This window comes from Uloborus diversus, chromosome 8, assembly GCF_026930045.1.
Source record: "Uloborus diversus isolate 005 chromosome 8, Udiv.v.3.1, whole genome shotgun sequence".
NCBI classification, from domain to species: domain Eukaryota; kingdom Metazoa; phylum Arthropoda; class Arachnida; order Araneae; family Uloboridae; genus Uloborus; species Uloborus diversus.
In genome coordinates, this window is record NC_072738.1 from 51,045,599 (window position 1) to 51,065,420 (window position 19,822).

Below are 19,822 nucleotides of genomic sequence, written 5' to 3' on the forward strand. Positions count from 1 at the left end.
AAAATATCTGATTTGTATAGCCCGCACATGTTTGCTAATGTGTACCAGACGTAAATGACACGTGGAAAAATGTGCGAGGGATGGGTAGATTAATTTTGTGATAGGAAAAATACGAATGATCTGAGATTCAAAATAGCGAATTGGAAAAGAAATTTTTAAAGTCCAGTGGATTCCGGATTTGGGACTTGACATCAACTATACATTGGTTAACTATCCGTAAACCAATGCTGTAATATAGAAAGATGGGGGAAGCCGTTCCCTGAAATATTTCTTTTTTCATTGTAAAAATAATGCAAATGTAATGTAAATTGATTTTAAGAAACCCTTCCTTTTTGTGAGTTCCCTCAAGCCCCAAGGTGAGTTCCGCTAAATATGTTTTCCCAGCTACATCACTTTCATATACTGCTGGATTAATGATATGTCAGTATATTTCTCAGTCTAAATATTTTTCAGTTAAAATATCAGGAAAAAAAAAAAAACACCGAACAACAAAGGAATTCTGTTTACCAGACAGAAAACTCAATTCACAATATTTTGTTTTTAAACAAAAAAAAAAAAAAAAAAGGGAAAAAACCTTTGAAAAATGATGTGTTTATTTCCGGTTATCAAAACACTATGCTAATTTCAAAATGTTTTTTAACGTCTCTGATGTTGTTGGATCGTGTCTGGGAAAAGTAAACAGAGTTACTATGACCCACTATTGTTCTGAGAAGTGTATTAATGTCACTGTTACGTCCTCTTCTTTATTCCATACCGCGAAAACAATTCCTTTGTTTCTTTATCTTTATGAGAAATGTAGGAGTTCTTTGTGTTAATTCCAAGAAAGTTGTGAATTTGATGATCATGAAATAGCCAACTTTAAAGAGGTTATTGCAGGATGATTCCAAATTTAGTTTAAAACCAGGAACACAGGGGTGCCCACCTTGGGGGGAGGGGGGGTCATGGCGCAGACTGCGCCATTGAACGTTTTAATGGGAGGGGGTGTTTTGAGGGGTATTTTTCTCATTTGGGGGAGGGCTCTTACTTGGGGCTCTTTACGATGTTTAGGGGGTGCGCCCTTGCTCTTAAGAGGGGGCCCCCATGTAGGAACATAGTCAGTTTTGTTCATTTACTATTCAGTGTATAAGACATTCGTTATTTACACTCATGAACAAAGACGTTTCAGTAACTAAATGTTTTTTTTTATTTTAATTTGTATAATATATATTCTTATTTCTTAATATCAAGGTTGACAGGCAGAATACGCATTTACTTGAAGCGGTAAATTTTAGAGAGTGGCAAAATTTGCTTGTAATATTAATCACATTTAAATACGCAAAATCTATCGGTGAAGTACACAGAAGTGAAAAACTACCTCCAGTTTTTAAATGTCCGTCGCATAAATATTTGAATACCTGATTGTAAAAGAAACGATTAGACGACTAATTTTTCATCAAATAGAAATATCAAAGAAGGAAAGAAATACAAGGAGGAATTACATATTTAGATTCAAACAAATTTAGCGGCACAAAATGTATTTCAATTAGGCCTCACAAATGTAAAAATGTTCCCGTTTTGAAAAATATGTATACTCTTAATTAGAGATGACCCAAATAATAATATTTTACCGAATCTGAATTCGATCAAAACTCTTACGTATTATTCGTTTAAAAGTGCTCAACTCTTAAAATTTAACAATGTCAAAACTTAAAAACACTTAAACTCGAATGTTCGGCCGAACACAGAATATTCGATTAAAAATGCCTTACCGTAAAAATGTGTAGTTTTTATTTTATGCCGATTTTAGATAGAAAGGTTTAATCCATTTTTTCTTTTGTGAAATGTAAATGCATTTCTAGTTAACATCCTAAATTGATCTGCAATAAATATAATTATTAATTTCAAATAAATATGAACTAAAATTAATCATTTCAAAAGCAGAAACAAATGAATATAGGCGGTAGCTAATTTGGTTTATGTTTATCTGCAATTTTGCATAAAATTAATAGTTAATTTCTTTTCTGATTACATGATTTGACCGCGGATCACAATGGTAACAAGTTAAAAATTATGACTCTTGCGTTTTTCCTTTGTATGAAAATACAAACTCAAATTGCTTAAGATATCTTTACAAATTATAACTATAAAATAAAACTCCTCTTCAGTTTCAATTCTCAACTCATTTTTTTTACTATATAAAGAAATTTTTTTCTAATTTTGTTATCGGAATACATCAGAAGTTAATCGATTTTACAAATATTTTAAGATGTAAAATAATTTCCACCCGTTTTTTTAATTTCTCGTTGAAAAGTCAAAAAATTTCATTTATTTTATTAAAAAACACACGCACTACAATTTTAGGAATGAGGAAGGAAATATTTCCAAGTTTAAATTTATTCTAGTTTTTGTGACTGATGGCAAAAATGGAAAAAATTAGCCATGTGATTTACTCATGTTTTTTTTTCGGTACTTTTCATTTCGTCTGAATATTAAAAAACTTAGTACGTGAAAGATATGACAAAGAATAGGCAAGAACAATGGCGGAAAAAATAGCTCGAAAATCGCATGAAATAAAAATAACAAATAACGAGTTGTGTTGGTTTATATTGTAAACAGACTAAGGAGATGATTATGAGCTAGTCTGATCGTATTTTTTATTTCCTAAACCAGTTCTAGTTGGTCGAAATTATTATGTTGAGAAGACGGCATGTTATGCGAGCGGTTATTATGTGGTTTGAATATAATGCTCAAAATAAAGATTATTCAAATCACCAGGTTTTGGTAAATTTACTCGTGTATTTACCTTAAACGTTGGAGTTATTTCTGAGTTACCGTGAATTTAAACGTCTGAGATTGAGGCATTTTTCTTATTTTATGTTAGCCCGAAAGAACTTTTCGTTTTAGTTAAACGTGGATCCTGAAGTACGCGAAAGTGTTTTTGATAATTACCCGTTGCTTTTTCTACGCAGTTGCTGAAAGGTGTTTATTAAAGGGAAAAAAATGTTAAAATAACTAATTGTTGCATTGTTGTGTACTTTGCAGTACATCTGCTAGATTTCTTTTAAATTTGCTTTAAAAATGCTGGTCACGTCCCCCCCCCCCCCCATGCCGTTGAACATTTTTTTAAGCACATTTTTATTTTTTTATTTTTTTTTATTTTTTAGTTCATTGCTAAACACGTGCTTCTCTGGATCTTTGTTTCAAACTTTAAATGCACTGTAATGTGTTAAACTAATATTAAGAGTACCAGCACAACGTTCATTCCTTATAAAGGACATACAATTTGATGTTCAGAAAAATGACCGAAACGTTTCAGCTGTTTCTTCATTTTATGCGCGATATGAAATGATTCAGTAATAATAGCATTGCAATGATAATGATAATAAAAATAGATAATTAAAAATGACTTCTTAATAACAAACAAAAGAGAAATACATTATAAGCTATAAAAAATTAGTTATACACATGTAACAAGACAAGTACGAAGTAAAAAATAACCCTTTTCTTTTCGGGGTAAGAACTTGTAAAACTGGTAATAACATAGATAACAATGATGATAATAAAGAAATGTTAAATAAATAAGAAGTAATAGATAAATAACTAGTAATTTATAAATAATGAACCAAGAACGAAGTAAAAAATGAGCTCTGCATTCTCTGCATTCCATTCTCGGCAAGAATTTGTCTGACATTCAACAATAATACTAATGATGATGATGATAATAAAATAATAAATAAGCAACTGAAACAAATGAATAATAAGTAATAAACACGGGATAAGTAAATAATAAGTAACAGCAAAATAATTAGTTATTCACACAAATGAGCTCAACTTTCTCCATTCTTTTTTTGGCAAGAATTTGTATCTAACATGAAGCGATTCAATAAAAATAATAATATTGTTGTTGATAATGGTGATAATAAAGCTACAAATTGACAATTAAAAATGAATAAATAATAAGCACATAAGTAATAAATGCAAAAAAAAAAAAAAAAAATGATATGAAAATTTAATGTTTTAACTAGCAATATAAAACAAATGAACTTTGTTTTCTCCGCATTTCTGTCAAGGCAAGAATTTGTCCAAAAAAAAAAAAAAAAAAAAATCTTTTGAGATGCAATACTTCTTTATGTGCTAGATGTCTCAGCAGTAATTTATTTCCAAAATTAGAAGGCTGTATTAGAAAGTGGAACGAATTGGTCTTCCAGATAGACGTTTTCCTTTATTTTTTCCCCTTCAGATTTAAAGTGATGCCCTTGAATTCTTGTTTTCTTTTTATCCTTTCATTCTTTATTCATTTATTTTTGTTCGCCTCATCTTGTAGAATCTTTCAGTCAAAGGGAGTGTCTTTCTTTCGAAACTAACCCCAGCTGACATGTATGCAAATGAATCAAAACTGTTACACTGACTGTGGTAAGAAAAAGAAACCGAAGAGTTGAGGGAATTTGAGCTTTTAGCTTGAAGATCGAGTGAGATTGATCATCCGAAGGAAGAATGGGAAAAGCAAAAACACAATTTTCTTACTGAAGGACAGGTGGAGGATTGTTTGGTATTTACTTAAATCCTATTTAAGGCTAGAGGATACTGGACCTTCGATTAGGTTTTCCTTCAAAGAAAGGCACTAATTTTCTTGTAAAAATACAGTGAAACTTGTGTACTTGGGTTACTTTCAGTGTTGTACTTTAGTGATCAACTTAGACAGGTGGTCATCTTATGGAGCTAGATATACATACATGATATAGGACCCATTTTCGAGTAGTACCTGAAAAATGCTGTGAAGTTAGACAGCAGGTCACTTTTTAGAGGTACATGATGATATAGGACTAATTTTGTAACAAAAAAAAAAAATGCTGTCAACTAAAAGAGGTAGATATAATAGGACTAATTCTGTACCTGAAAAATGCAGCAAATTGAGAGTTTATCTGCTTTCAAAATTTAAGTTCAAGGTGTCATGCATGCCGTATCAATAATGAAACATTACTGATGAACAATTGACTTCCTCTCCTTGTAAAATATAAACCCCAGATTCAAAAATGAAAAGATGGAAAAAAAGACAGTATTTTTGAACAAAAATCCGCTCTATTACGGTCTGACCGAAAAAGCACAGCAGTAGCTGCGGCCCGTTATTTCCATAGTTTTTCCGCAGGGATTGAACAGAGGGTGTAGATTCGATACGTGTTTTGCGGTGAAAGAAACAACTAATAGTTATCCACACATGAACAAATGCTTTCAACTTCTAACGTCCATTTACCTGCTTCTAAGCTTTAATAAAATGGGGCTAGAATAGATATTTATTTATCAACTTGATTACATAAAAATGTGCTCATAATTAAAATGTTCGCATGACATACGTTCCTAACATATTTATTTCGAAAAGTGCTTAGTTTCCGAAACATCAAGAAAATAAATAGAGAACGAATTTCTTGGTGTGCAATTGTCCGCTAAAGTCGAGGATAAATTGCAACACGTTAACACAATAGAGCACTTATTTCAATATATTTAATAATGAAAATTACTTCTTAACAGGCAACCCTATTCATCACACATTCTTTTTGTTTGCTCATGCTCGTGAATAAAGACACTGATAGAATAATAACGATAATAAAAAGATATACCTTTGAAAGAGAGAGCCCTCCGTTTCTTTGTTGGAATTCAGCCAGGAGCAACTATTCCTATTATTGAAAGAGAACTTCCAGTCTGATACCATGGCAAAGTAAAATAGCAATAAAAAATTACAAGGTCGCTTGGAACATCTACGGAAACCCAACGCCATCGGTCAACGTTTAGACAACTAGTGTTTGACCGCTACTTAAGCTGATGAGATTTTAGTCTGGCCGCGCGCTAGAATTTTCCCTGGTTATGCAAGAATTATTTTTTTATATTCTTTTCCCTTTTCAAGGTTAATGAAGGTCGGCGCAGTGGTTTGTACTCCATATGAGTAGCTTTAATGCTCAGGGCCGACGAGAGACCATGTCAGCCTAGTCAGAAACTAGGGACCAGGCCGATGAGGAGGCTCGGCCTGGGATTGGTCCAGTATCAATTTTAAAGTTTAAGGAGGGGGAGGGGGAGAGAACCCGCTGACCAAACTGACTAGGTTCTTGACAACCCTGTTTAATCAAATATTTGAAGTGCTGCATCATAATCAGGGACAAGCTATAGCCTGATAATCTGAAGGGGCTATAGCCTTGGATAGTGTCCTTCGGAGTTGAACGAAAAACTATTATTTTTATTTTTTGAATTTTGGAATGGCTTTGGTTATTAGCCTTCTCCCCCTTTTTTAACAAAGATATAAAATTTTCCATGTTATACCCCTGACCAATAATAATGCTCTGAGCGGCACACATTTTCTTATCAAATCTTCTAACGTAATGCTTTTATTATTATTATTATTCAACGGAAGCACTTAAAGTAAGGTCCTTCAGCTAACTCTGTAGAAAGAATTTGTCTTTGATTGATAAAATCTTTTGGCATAACAATCGACGATCACTTTGAATCTTAATGGATTGAAACATAAAGGTGAGGGTGAATGTAAAACTGTGTGGGTAAATGTGTGGGTATGAAAATGTGAGGGTAAATGTAAATAAGAGGGTAAATGTAAAAGCTAACTTGTTGTATCTTTATAAACTAAATAAGTAGATGCTCACCTTAAAGATAAATATCACTTTGCTCTGAGTTAGTTCTGTAAATATGAATATCCCTGAAAAATGATGCAAATATAAAAATATTTTCTGCATTGAAAATAGTTACAAACCTATGCATTTGTAGTTAAATTTTTGTTTATGATTTGGACAAGACTACAAGCAATTTCAAACTATTGGGCAAACTAAATACTAATGCTGATTTTTTATCACCGTCTGTGTAGGAACTCGGGAAATACTCCATATTGAATAGTAACAAGCATTAATGTTTTGAAATATAATAATAAACATTTTGCATTTTGAAAGTTCGGAGAAGAAAATAGCCTTATATATTGACGACTGGATTGAATTTTCTTTTTTTTTTTATTTCCTTTCCTTTGCTTCTCTTTGGCTAGACGGCTGCAGTTCTTATTTTGCCAATCCTGATTGATCGAGTTTAAATTAGCAAAAAGAGAGAGAACGTTTTTGTCATTGTCATTCATGAGTCAGGAAGAGTTTTTCCAGTGTAATTGCTTGTTAAATTCTTTTCTTTTCAGTAAAAATTTCGTTCGTTTTGAAATCCATTTTCAAAGTGTTGACTTATGTCTTACTGATTTGCTTGGAACAAAATTTTATTTTGAGCGTGAAATAATATTTATTCAATTGTTTGCGCTCATGTGAAAAGATTTTTTGTTTTGAAATTTTACCTATTACTAAGAACTGCGTAGTTTCTGTCATTCTTTCAATGAGCGTAACATTGCCCGTTGACTCTTTGTTGAAAATGTTGATTTAGTAATAAACGTTTAACGATTTCTCATAAAAACTGAAGTTCGAGGAATTGGAATTTATTTGGTAAAAGACACTTTATCCAGTTTGTCGATGAAACAGCTAAAGAAACATCACTGGCACACAGTCCTACTGCACTGCGCCATTTTCAAGTTTATTATACTCCTGTCTAAAAAAAAAAAAAAGAAAAACCCTCGGGTCAGTGGGCAACTGAACGGCGGCGCAAGGATTTATATTTATGAAACAAACCGCGTCTGCTTGACGCCGGCTGACATCTCAAAAGGAAAATGCGCCAACTTCTTTTAGTGGAAGAGAAAACAAATAAAACAAGGAAAAATGAAAGTGAAAGAGTTTTGTGTCTTTCTCTTCTAATTGCTATAGTTAGAAAAAAAGAAAGAAAGAAAGAAAGGGAAACTATATGACAATTCGTATATCGCTTTCTCTTTTTATGGTTCTGAAATTCTACGTTCTCCGAGAAGTAAAGAGTATAAGGGGCCATTCATTAATTACGTAAGGATGATTTTGGCTATTTTTGGCGCCCCCCCTCTTCACTCATGTAAGGGTAAGTAAGATTTTGAACTCCCCTATCTTACGTAAGATTCCATTTCGTTTTTCAAAATAATAAAATTACGAATCTTACATCACTGGAATCGTCCTTAAATTCACTATTATTGAATTTTCTTTAAAAACCTTTTTGTGTAAAGAAATATTTACTAAAAGGAATCTAGACAATGTTTTTCGACAAAAGTTTTTGTATATAATGCGATACTAATTAACAACAAGACATACCATGCAGATACACAGTGTGATTCTTTTATTATATTTTAAACTATTCATTCTTGAAGAGAAGTAAAAAACAGCTCGTCCTAATATGATTTTTACCTTCCAGCAGTAAATAAAATATGATTCCTGCCAAGCCTCTTGACCTCGCGATTTCTAATTTAAAATATCGACTTGGAAAATATTACGTGAGAATCGGGCGAACCCCTCCCCCACCCCAAGTAAGGGCATGTAGAGATTTTTCCAACCCACTTCCCCCTCGGAACCCTTACGTAATTAATGAACGGCCCCTAAGTAAACGCAAGTAGCATTTTATTTATTTTTTCATTCTGCTCTTTTACGTTTTTAAGTATTTATTTGTTTTTTTTATGCATCTACGTTGGGCTAGAGTACCCGACTACATGCTAGTTTTTATGAAGAGGAAAAACATAAGAAGATTATAAAAAACCACAATTTGTAAAAGAAATAGGAGAGAGAGAAGGAGAGAAAGAGAAAGCTTATATTTGGTTATGTTTCAAAAACTTCTACTTCTGCATAGTAGATACATTTCTTAAACCAAATTGGCTATTATTCGATGTAAAATAAAGAAAAACTTAAATAGCTGCAATGTTTGGTTATGTTTCAAAAACTTTTGCGTTGTTGCTTAAACTTTCTATGACAGAAAAGAGATAATTACTGTCCCTTTCCAAGTGGCCTTAATGTATATTTGCGATTCATATTGTTTTCTTCTTTAACCGCTGTATAACAGATTTTATTAAAAGAAATTCACCTTTTGTTTGAAAAAAAAAAGAAACAAAAAGCATAAGATCCAACTTTTTTATTTTAGTACGTGCACTTGTTAAGCTTCAATGGTGGTCATTTCATTGTAAAAGATGGATGTATCCATTTTAAGCAGTGGTGCTCCCTCCTCCCTCCGCGGGCCACATTTGATGTTGAGATGAGTCTCGCTGGTCAGAACTCATATATTATTTAAATGTTTTAAACGTTTTTTCGGAAAACATTACAAAAAAAAAAAAGAAAGAAATTTGCAAGCAAGAAATTGTATTTTAATTGTATTTTGCACCTAAGAAATTAAAAAGAAGGATAGTATCTAGGATGATCTCGCAGTTGCTTCCATTCGTAAGAATGAACTCAATGGCCAACGTATTAAAGATGTAGTGCCATTTAGTTAAAAGAAGGAAATGATTATCTTGTGCAGAATTTTCTATTTTATGAATAGCACAATATATTTTAAACTAAAATACATTAACAAAATTAGTAATATAACTTTTAAAAAACCTTTACATTTCAAAACAATTTTTTCCAATTTCTGTTATCTTTTTATTGTCAAGAACAATCATTGATGTGTTTTCTTTTTCTTTCAGTATTCAGCGCTGCTGAGGCTGCCAGATCATATGCCACATTCCGAAAAGATTCGACATGTTGAGCGTATAATTGACATTTTGGATCTTAGAGGGTGCCAAGACACAAGTAAGATTTTCTTTGAAGATAATCTTTTGAACGTCTTTGTAGTTGATTTTTTCCAACCGAAATTTTATTTCTGTTTTTCTAATCTCTAAAACTACTCTGAATATTAATAACCTAGCCTTGAGCTATTATTGGCTTTTAAGAACAATGCATAGCGCTGTAGGTAAAAAATAAGGAACGCATCTTTTTTACGGGATAGATGCCATGATTGATGAATTTTGTCAGGTCAAAAAAGATCAATTTAGATTACTTAGCCAGCTTGAGTTTAAAGAGCAGACATCCTTTTTTTTATGGAAACAAGGTAATTTGCAGTCAATTTACATTAAATGTGCATTATCTTTACTAATAACAAAGCTGAAAGTCTCTTTGTCTGGATGTCCGGAAGATATCTGGAGTCTGTAGGATCTCTGTGACGCACATAGCGCCTAGACCGTTCGGCCGATCCTCATGAAATTTGGCTCTAAGTTACGTTGTAGTATGGGGGTGTGCACCTCGAAGCGATTTTTCGAAAATTCGATTAGGTTCTTTTTCTATTCCAATTTTAAGAACAAAATTATCATAAGATGGACGAGTAAATTCCGAAATTATCATAACGTGGAACCGTAACATGGGCACAAGCCAATTGCCGAGATACGAAATTATCATAACGTGGAACCGTAACATGGGTACAAGCCAACTGGCGAGAAAATTCACCATACATTATTTGTAAATATACAGGCGAACCAAAAGACCTTTTAGTTTTTCTATTACGGGCAAAGCCGCGCGGGTACCACTAGTTTCTACAATAAAAAACGAAATATATAGAGGAACGGCATTCCCTCACTTTCCATCCAACTGCAGCCCTGACTGATTATAGGGGTATGGGTGACACACTATCCTTAGACACTTTTGATGATGTCAGAGGTGTCACGAAAATACTTTGACGAAAAAAAGCACCTGAGTCTTAGTAGGTGGTAGAAAATTCAAATATTAGTGAGCTGTAATTGTTGGTTTTTCAAAAGAAAAAAAAATCTATTAATTTTAATGGTAAGGATTGCGTGCAATAAGATACATTATGAGAATTTAAATTCAAATTCACCCAGAACACGAAAGAATAAATAAATAAATAAATGTCATTCCTCGAAACAGTAAATAAAAAAGCATTATAAAAGCAATTTTTCCCAAATTTATACATTTGTAACGATGAACTGTTTTGGACCATTCCACCGTCTCGTGCGGGAAGAAAAGACGCTTAAATTTCATTAACATCTCTAAATATTTTAATTAAACAAGGGTAAGCAATTTTTTTAATCTTTACTTTTGATACAAAGATACTCCTGACACAGTTACATTTTTATTAAACAATTTTGTTACATAAATTTAGTTTATTTGCTTGCGTCACGTCACGTGCGGGGCATCCAAAGTCAACCGTTTGTAACTTGCTTATGATTTGCTTAATATTTTTGCTCTTTTAATATATTAATGTTAAAATAACTTGTTGCTTTCGATAGCAAAGGTTCCCATGTAAAGAAAACATATCTCATTTCTTGAGAAAAAAGTGTTTAAACCATTGAAAGAAATTATGTATTGGGCCATTCTACGAAAAAGTATTCACTTTGTCCCGCACAAAGCGGTTCATGTATTTCATTAAAAAGTAATTATTTAAAAAAGTACTTACTCTTAAGAAATCACACACTCGTTTGTAAATTATTAAGCAATGAAAGTTTTATCATTACCCTTAAAATCATTATTTTTAATGAGATATATAAGGCGTCACGCGCGGAACAAAATTACCGTTTTCCATGGAATGGCCCTTTATCTCTCCAATGACATAATAGATCCAGCAGATGTAACAGCAGTAGTCGGTTAAATAATCAGGAAGAAAATGCAATTTTAATTCATCTTCATTTCCGACTTCTTATTTTATAAGAAGTTTGCACAGTTTTTTAAACCTATGTTCGCAGTTGGTGTAAAAGAAATATAAGTACGAATGGGGGAGCGGGGGGATAACCCATCTTGATAGGATTCGCCGAAAAAGAACTCATTCGGGATTTTACGACTTTTTCGAAAACTTTGTTCTCTTGGGTCGTTAGAATATTATTGTCTGGATATTCTTATCTTTTATGCAGTTCGGCTGTCAGGAATAAAAAACTAAAATTGATAAAGGCTTTGAGGAAAAAATAGAACTGTAGTCGCGTATGCAAATGGCCGTTTTTATTGCAAATGTGCAAGGACGGGCAGAATTTTACGGGGCCGTATAATTACAGCAGTAAATTTCAGGAACGTCATGGGAAGTTAGAAAATTAATAGATGCTATCTTTCATCACCGTTTACTTCGTTTTCTTTGTTTTGTTTTGATTTTAAAGCATTTGTAAATGTAATGCCTTTGTCAAGATAACTAGTATTTTTACGGTGGTATTATTTTTTTTTTGCTTCGTTTTGTATTGACGTGTAGGCTATTGTGTCTAAAAAGAAGCTGATGCAACGTTTACACGCAACGTGTGTACTACGGCATTGCATATCATAATTTAAAAAAAACATGCTGATTGAATCTGTAAGCATGTTGTCGTATTGGGTCGAAAAAAGAACTGATCCGAAATGTAACACGAAATTTTTGTTTACATGTTATTTAATTTAAATAAGTTTAGATACTTTTATACTCGAAACATTAAATGTTCTTTTTGATCTCACATTTAGGGAAAGTTCAGCTTGCTATTAGCGAATGTACTCTCACGTTGATCGAAGAACTTAGTACATGAATAAGGTTTTAAGTTAAAAAATTTACTGAAACACGAAAAAAAAAAAAAAAAAAAACAAATAAGTAAATAAAATATTAAAATATGTTTTACATACTAAACGACTCTTGAAAAGTTGAATACTTTTGTTGTTTTAGAATAATCACTTAAACTAATACCCCATGTTATAAATATTGACACATACCATAACTTAATAACAAAGATTTTCAATGTAAAATTGCGCTAAAAAGTGTATTTCACAATAAAACCAAGTATCTCAAAAGCGCAAGAAACGCTGAATTTTCTCTTTTGCGTTTCTTGCGCATTTTGCATAATCACATGAAAATTCGAGGTGGTTGAACGTAAAAAGCAAAATTTTAATGATATTAGTACAGAAGAAAATTAAGAACTGACAAAAATCGTGATCGAGAAGCCATTCCTTACCAAACCGCGATCACAAAAACAAAATCTTTTATTTTACGTGGAATGCAAATTGTATAGTTTCGATCTTAAACGTGCCATTACATTTCATTTCATCTTTATCAACCAGTTTTCAAATGATTTTAATATTTAAAAATAAACACATATAAAACACTTGTTTTACCAAGCGTTTTATTGCAAATCAGAGATAAAATAAAGCTTTCTTCAAGGTTATAATTTATTTTAGGACTAAAATTATTATTTTTTAATTAAAAATCGTTGAGTACGAGGTTAGTGCCCCTCCCCACACTGCAAGGTTCACAGACATTGTCTCACCCATCCACCACCACCATCTCATGTAAGTTTGATGTTGGGAGAGGGGAGAGCAGGGGGAACACTCATATGTCTAATCCTTATGTCAAGCATAACTAAGATGAATCTGAAACCAGTGGCAATGCTCCAAAGTAAAATGAAGGACGCAGTGCGCCTGACTGATCGATAATGGAAAAATTGAACTATTTAATATCAGCTCTAAAAATATTACCTATTAACTTCAGGACATGTAGTCGGCTGCTGTAACAGAATGATAGAAATTACCCCCTTGCCCTGTTTCCCATGTCACTGTGAGTTTAGAAGCAGAAGAGAAGGAAAGAGATGGGAATGGGGGGAGGGGGGAGTCTCGCAAGGTTCCGTGACGCCAGAAATTATCATATTGAGATATTCTTTTCCTCGTACAAGAGAAGACGAGATTGGAATCCGGGGGGTCGCATTGCAGGTGACATTATGACGTTCTTGCCGACTGGGCTCAAGGTCAACTCTGAAAGGTGCCATTTTATGGAGATGGAAATGACTCCGAGTAGTGGGAAAGGGTTTTAGAGTGCTTTACTATTAATTTTAAAGTGGTTTTTCTAAAAGGTAATCATCTCGTGTCTTCTTGAGACAAGATAACAGGTTGCAACTTAGTTGCGAGTATAAAGCACGCAGTAAGAATTATTGTTACGATTGAAAGGGGGAAGAACTTGAGTACCCGCAGATTTTTTTAAAGATTTGAGTTATAAAATAATTTGATTTTCTATTTTTTTTTTTTTTTTTTTGAAACATAAACATGTTTTGACTCAGAACAAGGTCATGATGGTAAATTTTTCTTTTAGAATGAGAATTAACTTGAAATAGTTAGATAAACCTTCAGTTAAATTAGTAAATGCTTTTAGGCGATAGTACTAAATTCAAAAATTGAGGAACGAATGAAAGTGCCATTCCCAAGAGTCTTCTAATAATATTCAATTCAAAATCCTGAGACACGACAGAAATGCAAATTCAAAGTAATTATGTGTAGAAAATTTTACGCAGCCGAAACACTACTTAGAAGACATTCAGGAGAGCAATGCATTTATTTTTAAGCTACGGTTTTAAGTATCAAGATTAATTTGAGTAGGAGGTAGAGGGGAAAGTGACGAGAAAGCAATCTAAAAACTAAAACAAGGTGTTTTAAAGAAAGAAATAACTAACTGAAAATTCGCTGTAGAATATTTTGGGATATTGCTTCGCAACTTGGGTGGCTTTTTTTTTTTTTGCAAAGGTTCATGCAACTAAGCCGGCCTGATTCTTGTAGAGCAAATAGAATAACTGCCTCAAGCCTTGTACTTGAAACGGCTCTAAAACAGTTCTGTAACGATGAATTTATATCTGGGGTGTGGTCGTAAATTCCTCAGTACCGGGACGCCATTAAAAAATAGTCGAATCCTGTGTCGACGACGACGAGCAAGGTTCAAGTTCAAGGCTGAAAAATTGACCGCCCACAAATCAAATAGGTTTTCATTTAGGAATCCAAATTTAAATTCAAGTCCTTTATTAATGTGTACTATATTGTAAATTCATGTCTGGGGTAAGTATATTTCTAATTACAAGACAGTAGAAAATGTGATGTGAGTGCCCATCAATGTAGAGAACTCCATCCTCTTCATCAATTTTCTCAATTTTTTTTCTTTATAAACGATTTGATGGATGATTTGCTCAGTTATCAATCATCACAAAATCTCCTTCGTCTTGTGTAGGCTGAGAAAAGCAGCTTTGGGGATTAGGCAGAATATTAATTTACATAAAATTATGTTCATAAATTTTTGAAATGATCATCACCAATGAAAATATTTTTTAGGGGTAGACTATTTAGTCTGACAGCCTAATGGCAGCTTTTGCGATAGGCAAGTTGGCCACATACGGTTGAATAAAATTTTATTATAAAAGGTAAATGTTTAATTTTAAAAAGAAATTTTATGAGGACATTCAAATTGGGTTGAGTCTGAATATGCTGCATGCATTCATTTATCCTGGAATTGGCAAATTGAAGTTCACGATAACGCTATGAAATTTGAACTTACCACAGTGGCATGGGCGGACTGGGACTGAGGTTCGAAGGCAAAAAAAAAAAAAAAAAAAAGACGCACAGGTTCGAAAGCGCATCGGCCCGCAAGCCTATTGGCCAGCGGGCCAGTCCATCCCAGGACAGTGGTATACCCAGACATTTTATAAAGGCAGGATTCGCCTATCTTTAAACAGTCAGTTGGAACTGTGAAGCAAAAATAATAATTAGAATAACAATACTATTATAACTACCACTACTACCTCTAATTATAACAGGTTACACCCCATAATTACTCCGTTCCCCTTGTTTACGTGACTAACAAAGCAAATTGTAATTCGCGTTAAAGGCTTTCTTCAGAAAGTTAGTGTCTCAAAGGCTTTGGAAAACCACAAAATGTAATCCGTGCTTTTTTATGGTCTTCGGTGTGAACGACCGTTTGCGTAACGTCTTGCGTACGCGTTTCGTAGTCACTTGTGAAAATCCTTCTTCAAGGCTCCTCCGTTTGCAACCCTTCAGCTGCACCGTGCGTGATTATTCTCTTCTGCTCTTTAGCATTTTTTTCCCTTTTTCTTTTTTCTTGCGTTAATATGAGTCCGAAGTTTTTCAGGCCAAGGTTTTTAGGTCAAACACGTTTAACGCGCTACATTCAACCTGTTTCTTTTTCTTTCTTCCCTCCCCCTTTTATTGCTTTTCTTTCCAAGTACTTGTCGCTAGGAGCTAACAAATCGTGTCTATTTAGCGCGTGCAAGGCTTCATTTTATTTTTATTTTTCTCTTGAAGATGTCCTGCATCATATCACCTGTGTCGCGAGCTCTTGAATGGTTTTGAAGCCATTTTGCGATTTTTCAACTTGTAATTTAATTCAAATTTGCAACTTTATTACAATTTTTCGTAAAACAAATAAATAAAACAAAAATTATAAATGAAAAAATTGAAAAAAAAAAAAAAAAAGAAATGAAACAAAAATATTCATAAATAAATAAAATAAAAAAATATAGATAAATAAATGAAATAAAAGTATGAATAAATGAATAAAATAAAAGTATTAATAAATTAACATTGAAAGAAAGAAATGAAATTCAGAAATAAATACATACGAAAAGTGATTAAATAAATAATACTTAAACAAATAAATAAAAGGTGAAGCACTATCTGCGGTCTAAATATCATAACTTATTTGATTGGTAATGAATTATTTGCAAGTTACCAACACGAAATGTTTTTTCGTCTGTCTAAGTAATTAAGCAATATTTAATTTTAACATGTATTTTCTCTACTGTCCGTCCTTAGAATCTGACTCACGTTTTGTTGTAAATTATTCATTAACGGATCATGAGTTATCACATCTTTGTAAGTGACAGTAATTTTACTATTCATTTTGTGAGAATTTGAGAAAAAACCCGCATTCTTTCTCTCTCTCTCTCTCCCTCACTCACGGAATTCTAAAGCCCCTACTGTTTCATTCGATCGAGTACGAATGCTCCTTTATTTCATTTTGTTGCAGCCGATACTTTAAGAAACACAAATTTAATACAGTAGACGCCGGTAATAGAATCAGCGGTTAATTGAAGCAGTCGCTTTAATGAATCAACTAGTCAAAAACAGAACAAAATCCAGCTTTATTGAATTAGCCGCTTTATTGAATTAGCCGCTTTATTGAATTAGCCGCTTTATTGAATTAGCCGCTTCTTTGAATCAGCCGCTTTATGGATTCAAAACTGTTTGGAACTAACGTGATTCATATAAAGCGGCAGCCACTGTATAAGCACAGATGAATGAAATTTGTTCAAAAGAAGTCTTCTGGGGTATTCTACTCCATAGTATTACTGCAGGAAAAGCCTTATAGGAACCCACAAAATGATAAAACATATTACATTATTTTTTTAAAAGAAATTACAGTTGCAACGAATATCTACAAGCTGCTGTAGATGTTCTCTAAAAAGAATATAACATTTGCTCTGATAAAAAATTGGGCTAGCTACGAAAAAGCAAATACTGCCCTCTCTAAATATGATGCACCCTAAGTCACTAACCTCATTAACTACCTTATTAGTCAGCAGAGTGTTCTCTATATTTGTTTGCAAAAGAATAAGGAGGAATTCTTTGCTTTTGTTACCAACTCTAGTTCTAACAACTATTTTGATTATAGTTTTCAGAAGATGAAAATTTCTTATTCATTTAAAGAAATAGTTAACACTGATCCAGGCGAGTGTTTAGTTTAAATCCGAAATGTAGGTCACAAAACTAGAGTGTTCTGGAAACATCATTATAATAAAAAGGTGGAATTATTTTTTGTTTGGTTTGGTTGAGAGGCGGTCTAAATATTTCAGTGGGACTTTCTTTTAGAGGTCATGGACACTTGGAATTTCTGAATGTCTGCTGCTGTAAATTAAAAGAGAAGGTGTAGAGCAGCATTATGTGAGGAGATGCTGTAATATGTGTATGTGTGTGTGCATCAGAATGGTTGTGAGTTTTTTTACAAAACGTATTTTATAAATGTGAACTAAAAATGAAAACTACTTACTGATACATTTGCTGCAACAGATAAGCAGCTTAATGGGGTAAGAATGAACAAAAAGAGTGTTGTAATAAAACTATGAATCACTTGAAAACAAAGTTTTCTAATCTAAAAAATAAATAAATAAAATAAAATATAATGAAACGAAAAAATTTTTAAAGTTAAGAAAGTGTTTTTCCCTCCTATGAATAACTTCAAAACTAAGTTGTTTTATCTTGGAAAAAATAGATAAACAAACAAAATGAAGCATAATGAAACGAAGAAACTTGTAAAGTTAAGAAAGTTTATTTTTCACACCTTTTTCAGGAATTTTAAAAATTGATAATTTTTCTAGAGTGTGCACTGATATATTTTTTGTACATTTAATGATATTTTATTTTTTCATTCCACATAAGCAATACCAAAAACAATGTGCATATATATATAAACTTTTAACCGATTTTTTAAAACTCAACCGAGGAGTAGAAATACAGCTTTTTCGTTTTCATTTTCCTAATTGAAATGACATTTGTGAACATCATCTGTTACACGTTGGATAAAGCGCTATTCGAAGCAAGTCCAACGCTATTTCCAAGGTTAGTGTGTTTTTAGATTGAGTTAAATGGCTTGAGAGGTTATTTCCTTCTTCAAATTTGGCAAAATCCCAGTTCATGCAGATAAGCATCATCATTTGAATTCGCTGAATAACAGGCAGATGAAGACTTCAACGTCATACCTAAATACTCTAATACCTAAATATGAGTTTTTAAAAGCAGTAATTTAGTGTAAAACTATATTTTTCTGTTATGTATTTTTTTTTCTTGCTCTATAACATGAAAATCTTTTATCAGTCATATTTTTTACTTTAGAATTTAAAATAAACGTAGTCGCAATGGAATCCATGCATGTCTATTTTGAGTAATTTAGCATATTACTTTCTGATTTCACTTCGACCAAAGCTTTAAATCTGGATTTGAAATTGGTAGAAACATGTGACATGACCCTTTTCAATATCTTTAAGTAGCTACAACAAAACACAACCTTGATTTTTCTGTAAAAATTCATCAGTTATTCAGTTTGATTTTTGCCGCAAAAAATATAATTTTTTTTTTCAAGAAGTTCAAGGATTTTGAAAAATTAATCATCTTTCAAACGAATATAATTTTGTTACCATATTTTTATCATCTTTATGCTTACTCTATTTCTAAAACATGTATCAGTAAAATGTGTTAGTAAATCCATTAAATGCAAGTCCGTTAATCAATCATTATTTTTTTTTTTGACCTTGTTATATATTCAATCTTTTTCTGTAATGTGTTCATAGTTACCGCAAAAAGAAAATAGTTTGAATAAAAATATTTAGAAATAAGTTTTTAAGATCGTTTAGGATTAAAAAACTTATCGAAGACGAAAAACAAACGAACATGTATTTCAAACATGTGGGGGAGGGGTTAGGGAAAATTTATATATGCATCCAAATTTGCTACACTACACACACTGTCTTAATATTAGAAATTGTTTATGCTTGAATCGAAAGACTTTATGATTTCATTAATTCACTTTGATCTATACTGTCAATAATATTTGTATAAAAAAAGTTGAGCATATTTTTATCAGGTTTTACATTATTCATTTTTATCTTATTACACTATAGAAGCTTCATAATTTATACGGTAGATTCACTGGCTTATCTTCTTATGTTTCTAAGTATAAGCAAAATTTAAATGATATTTAAAAAAACATTTCGAATCATTTTTATGTTCAGATACTACTAGAGCCCGAATTAAATGCACAATAAAATCCTCTCAATTTGCATGCAAATATGCACTAAAAATCTCAAAATATGCCCTAAAAATTTAAAAACCATGCGCTTAAAATTTTTATTAACGCAAATGAAAGTGTTCGCATCTAAATAAAAATGCAAATGGCCATTACACTTGCCTTTTTCATACTTTTGGCGAAAAATTTAATTTTTGGCAATAATATGCACGGAAGTAGTATGCACATTAATAGTATGCAAACAAAATCAGGCGATCCAAGAAAACCGCACAAGTCGCACAATTTTTGTTCTTTTTGACGAAAAAAAAATCTTTTTTGTTATCTTTTCAAAATTTGTCGTTTCCATGCAGCTATAATAATAAATGTCAAAAGATACAAAAATATGCATGTGCATATTCACGTAAGCATATAATCCGAGCTC

General features: G+C 32.4%; 1 protein-coding gene across 1 annotated transcript in view; it reads left to right on the plus strand.

Moving 5' to 3' along the window:
• The window catches only part of LOC129228220 (uncharacterized), a 69,601-nt gene that overhangs the window by 36,240 nt on the left and 13,539 nt on the right, over positions 1-19,822 (plus strand). Inside the window, exon 4 of the mRNA XM_054862885.1 lies at positions 9,527-9,632. Coding sequence (XP_054718860.1) covers positions 9,527-9,632 — 106 coding nt within the window. The remainder of the gene's footprint in view (positions 1-9,526; positions 9,633-19,822) is intronic.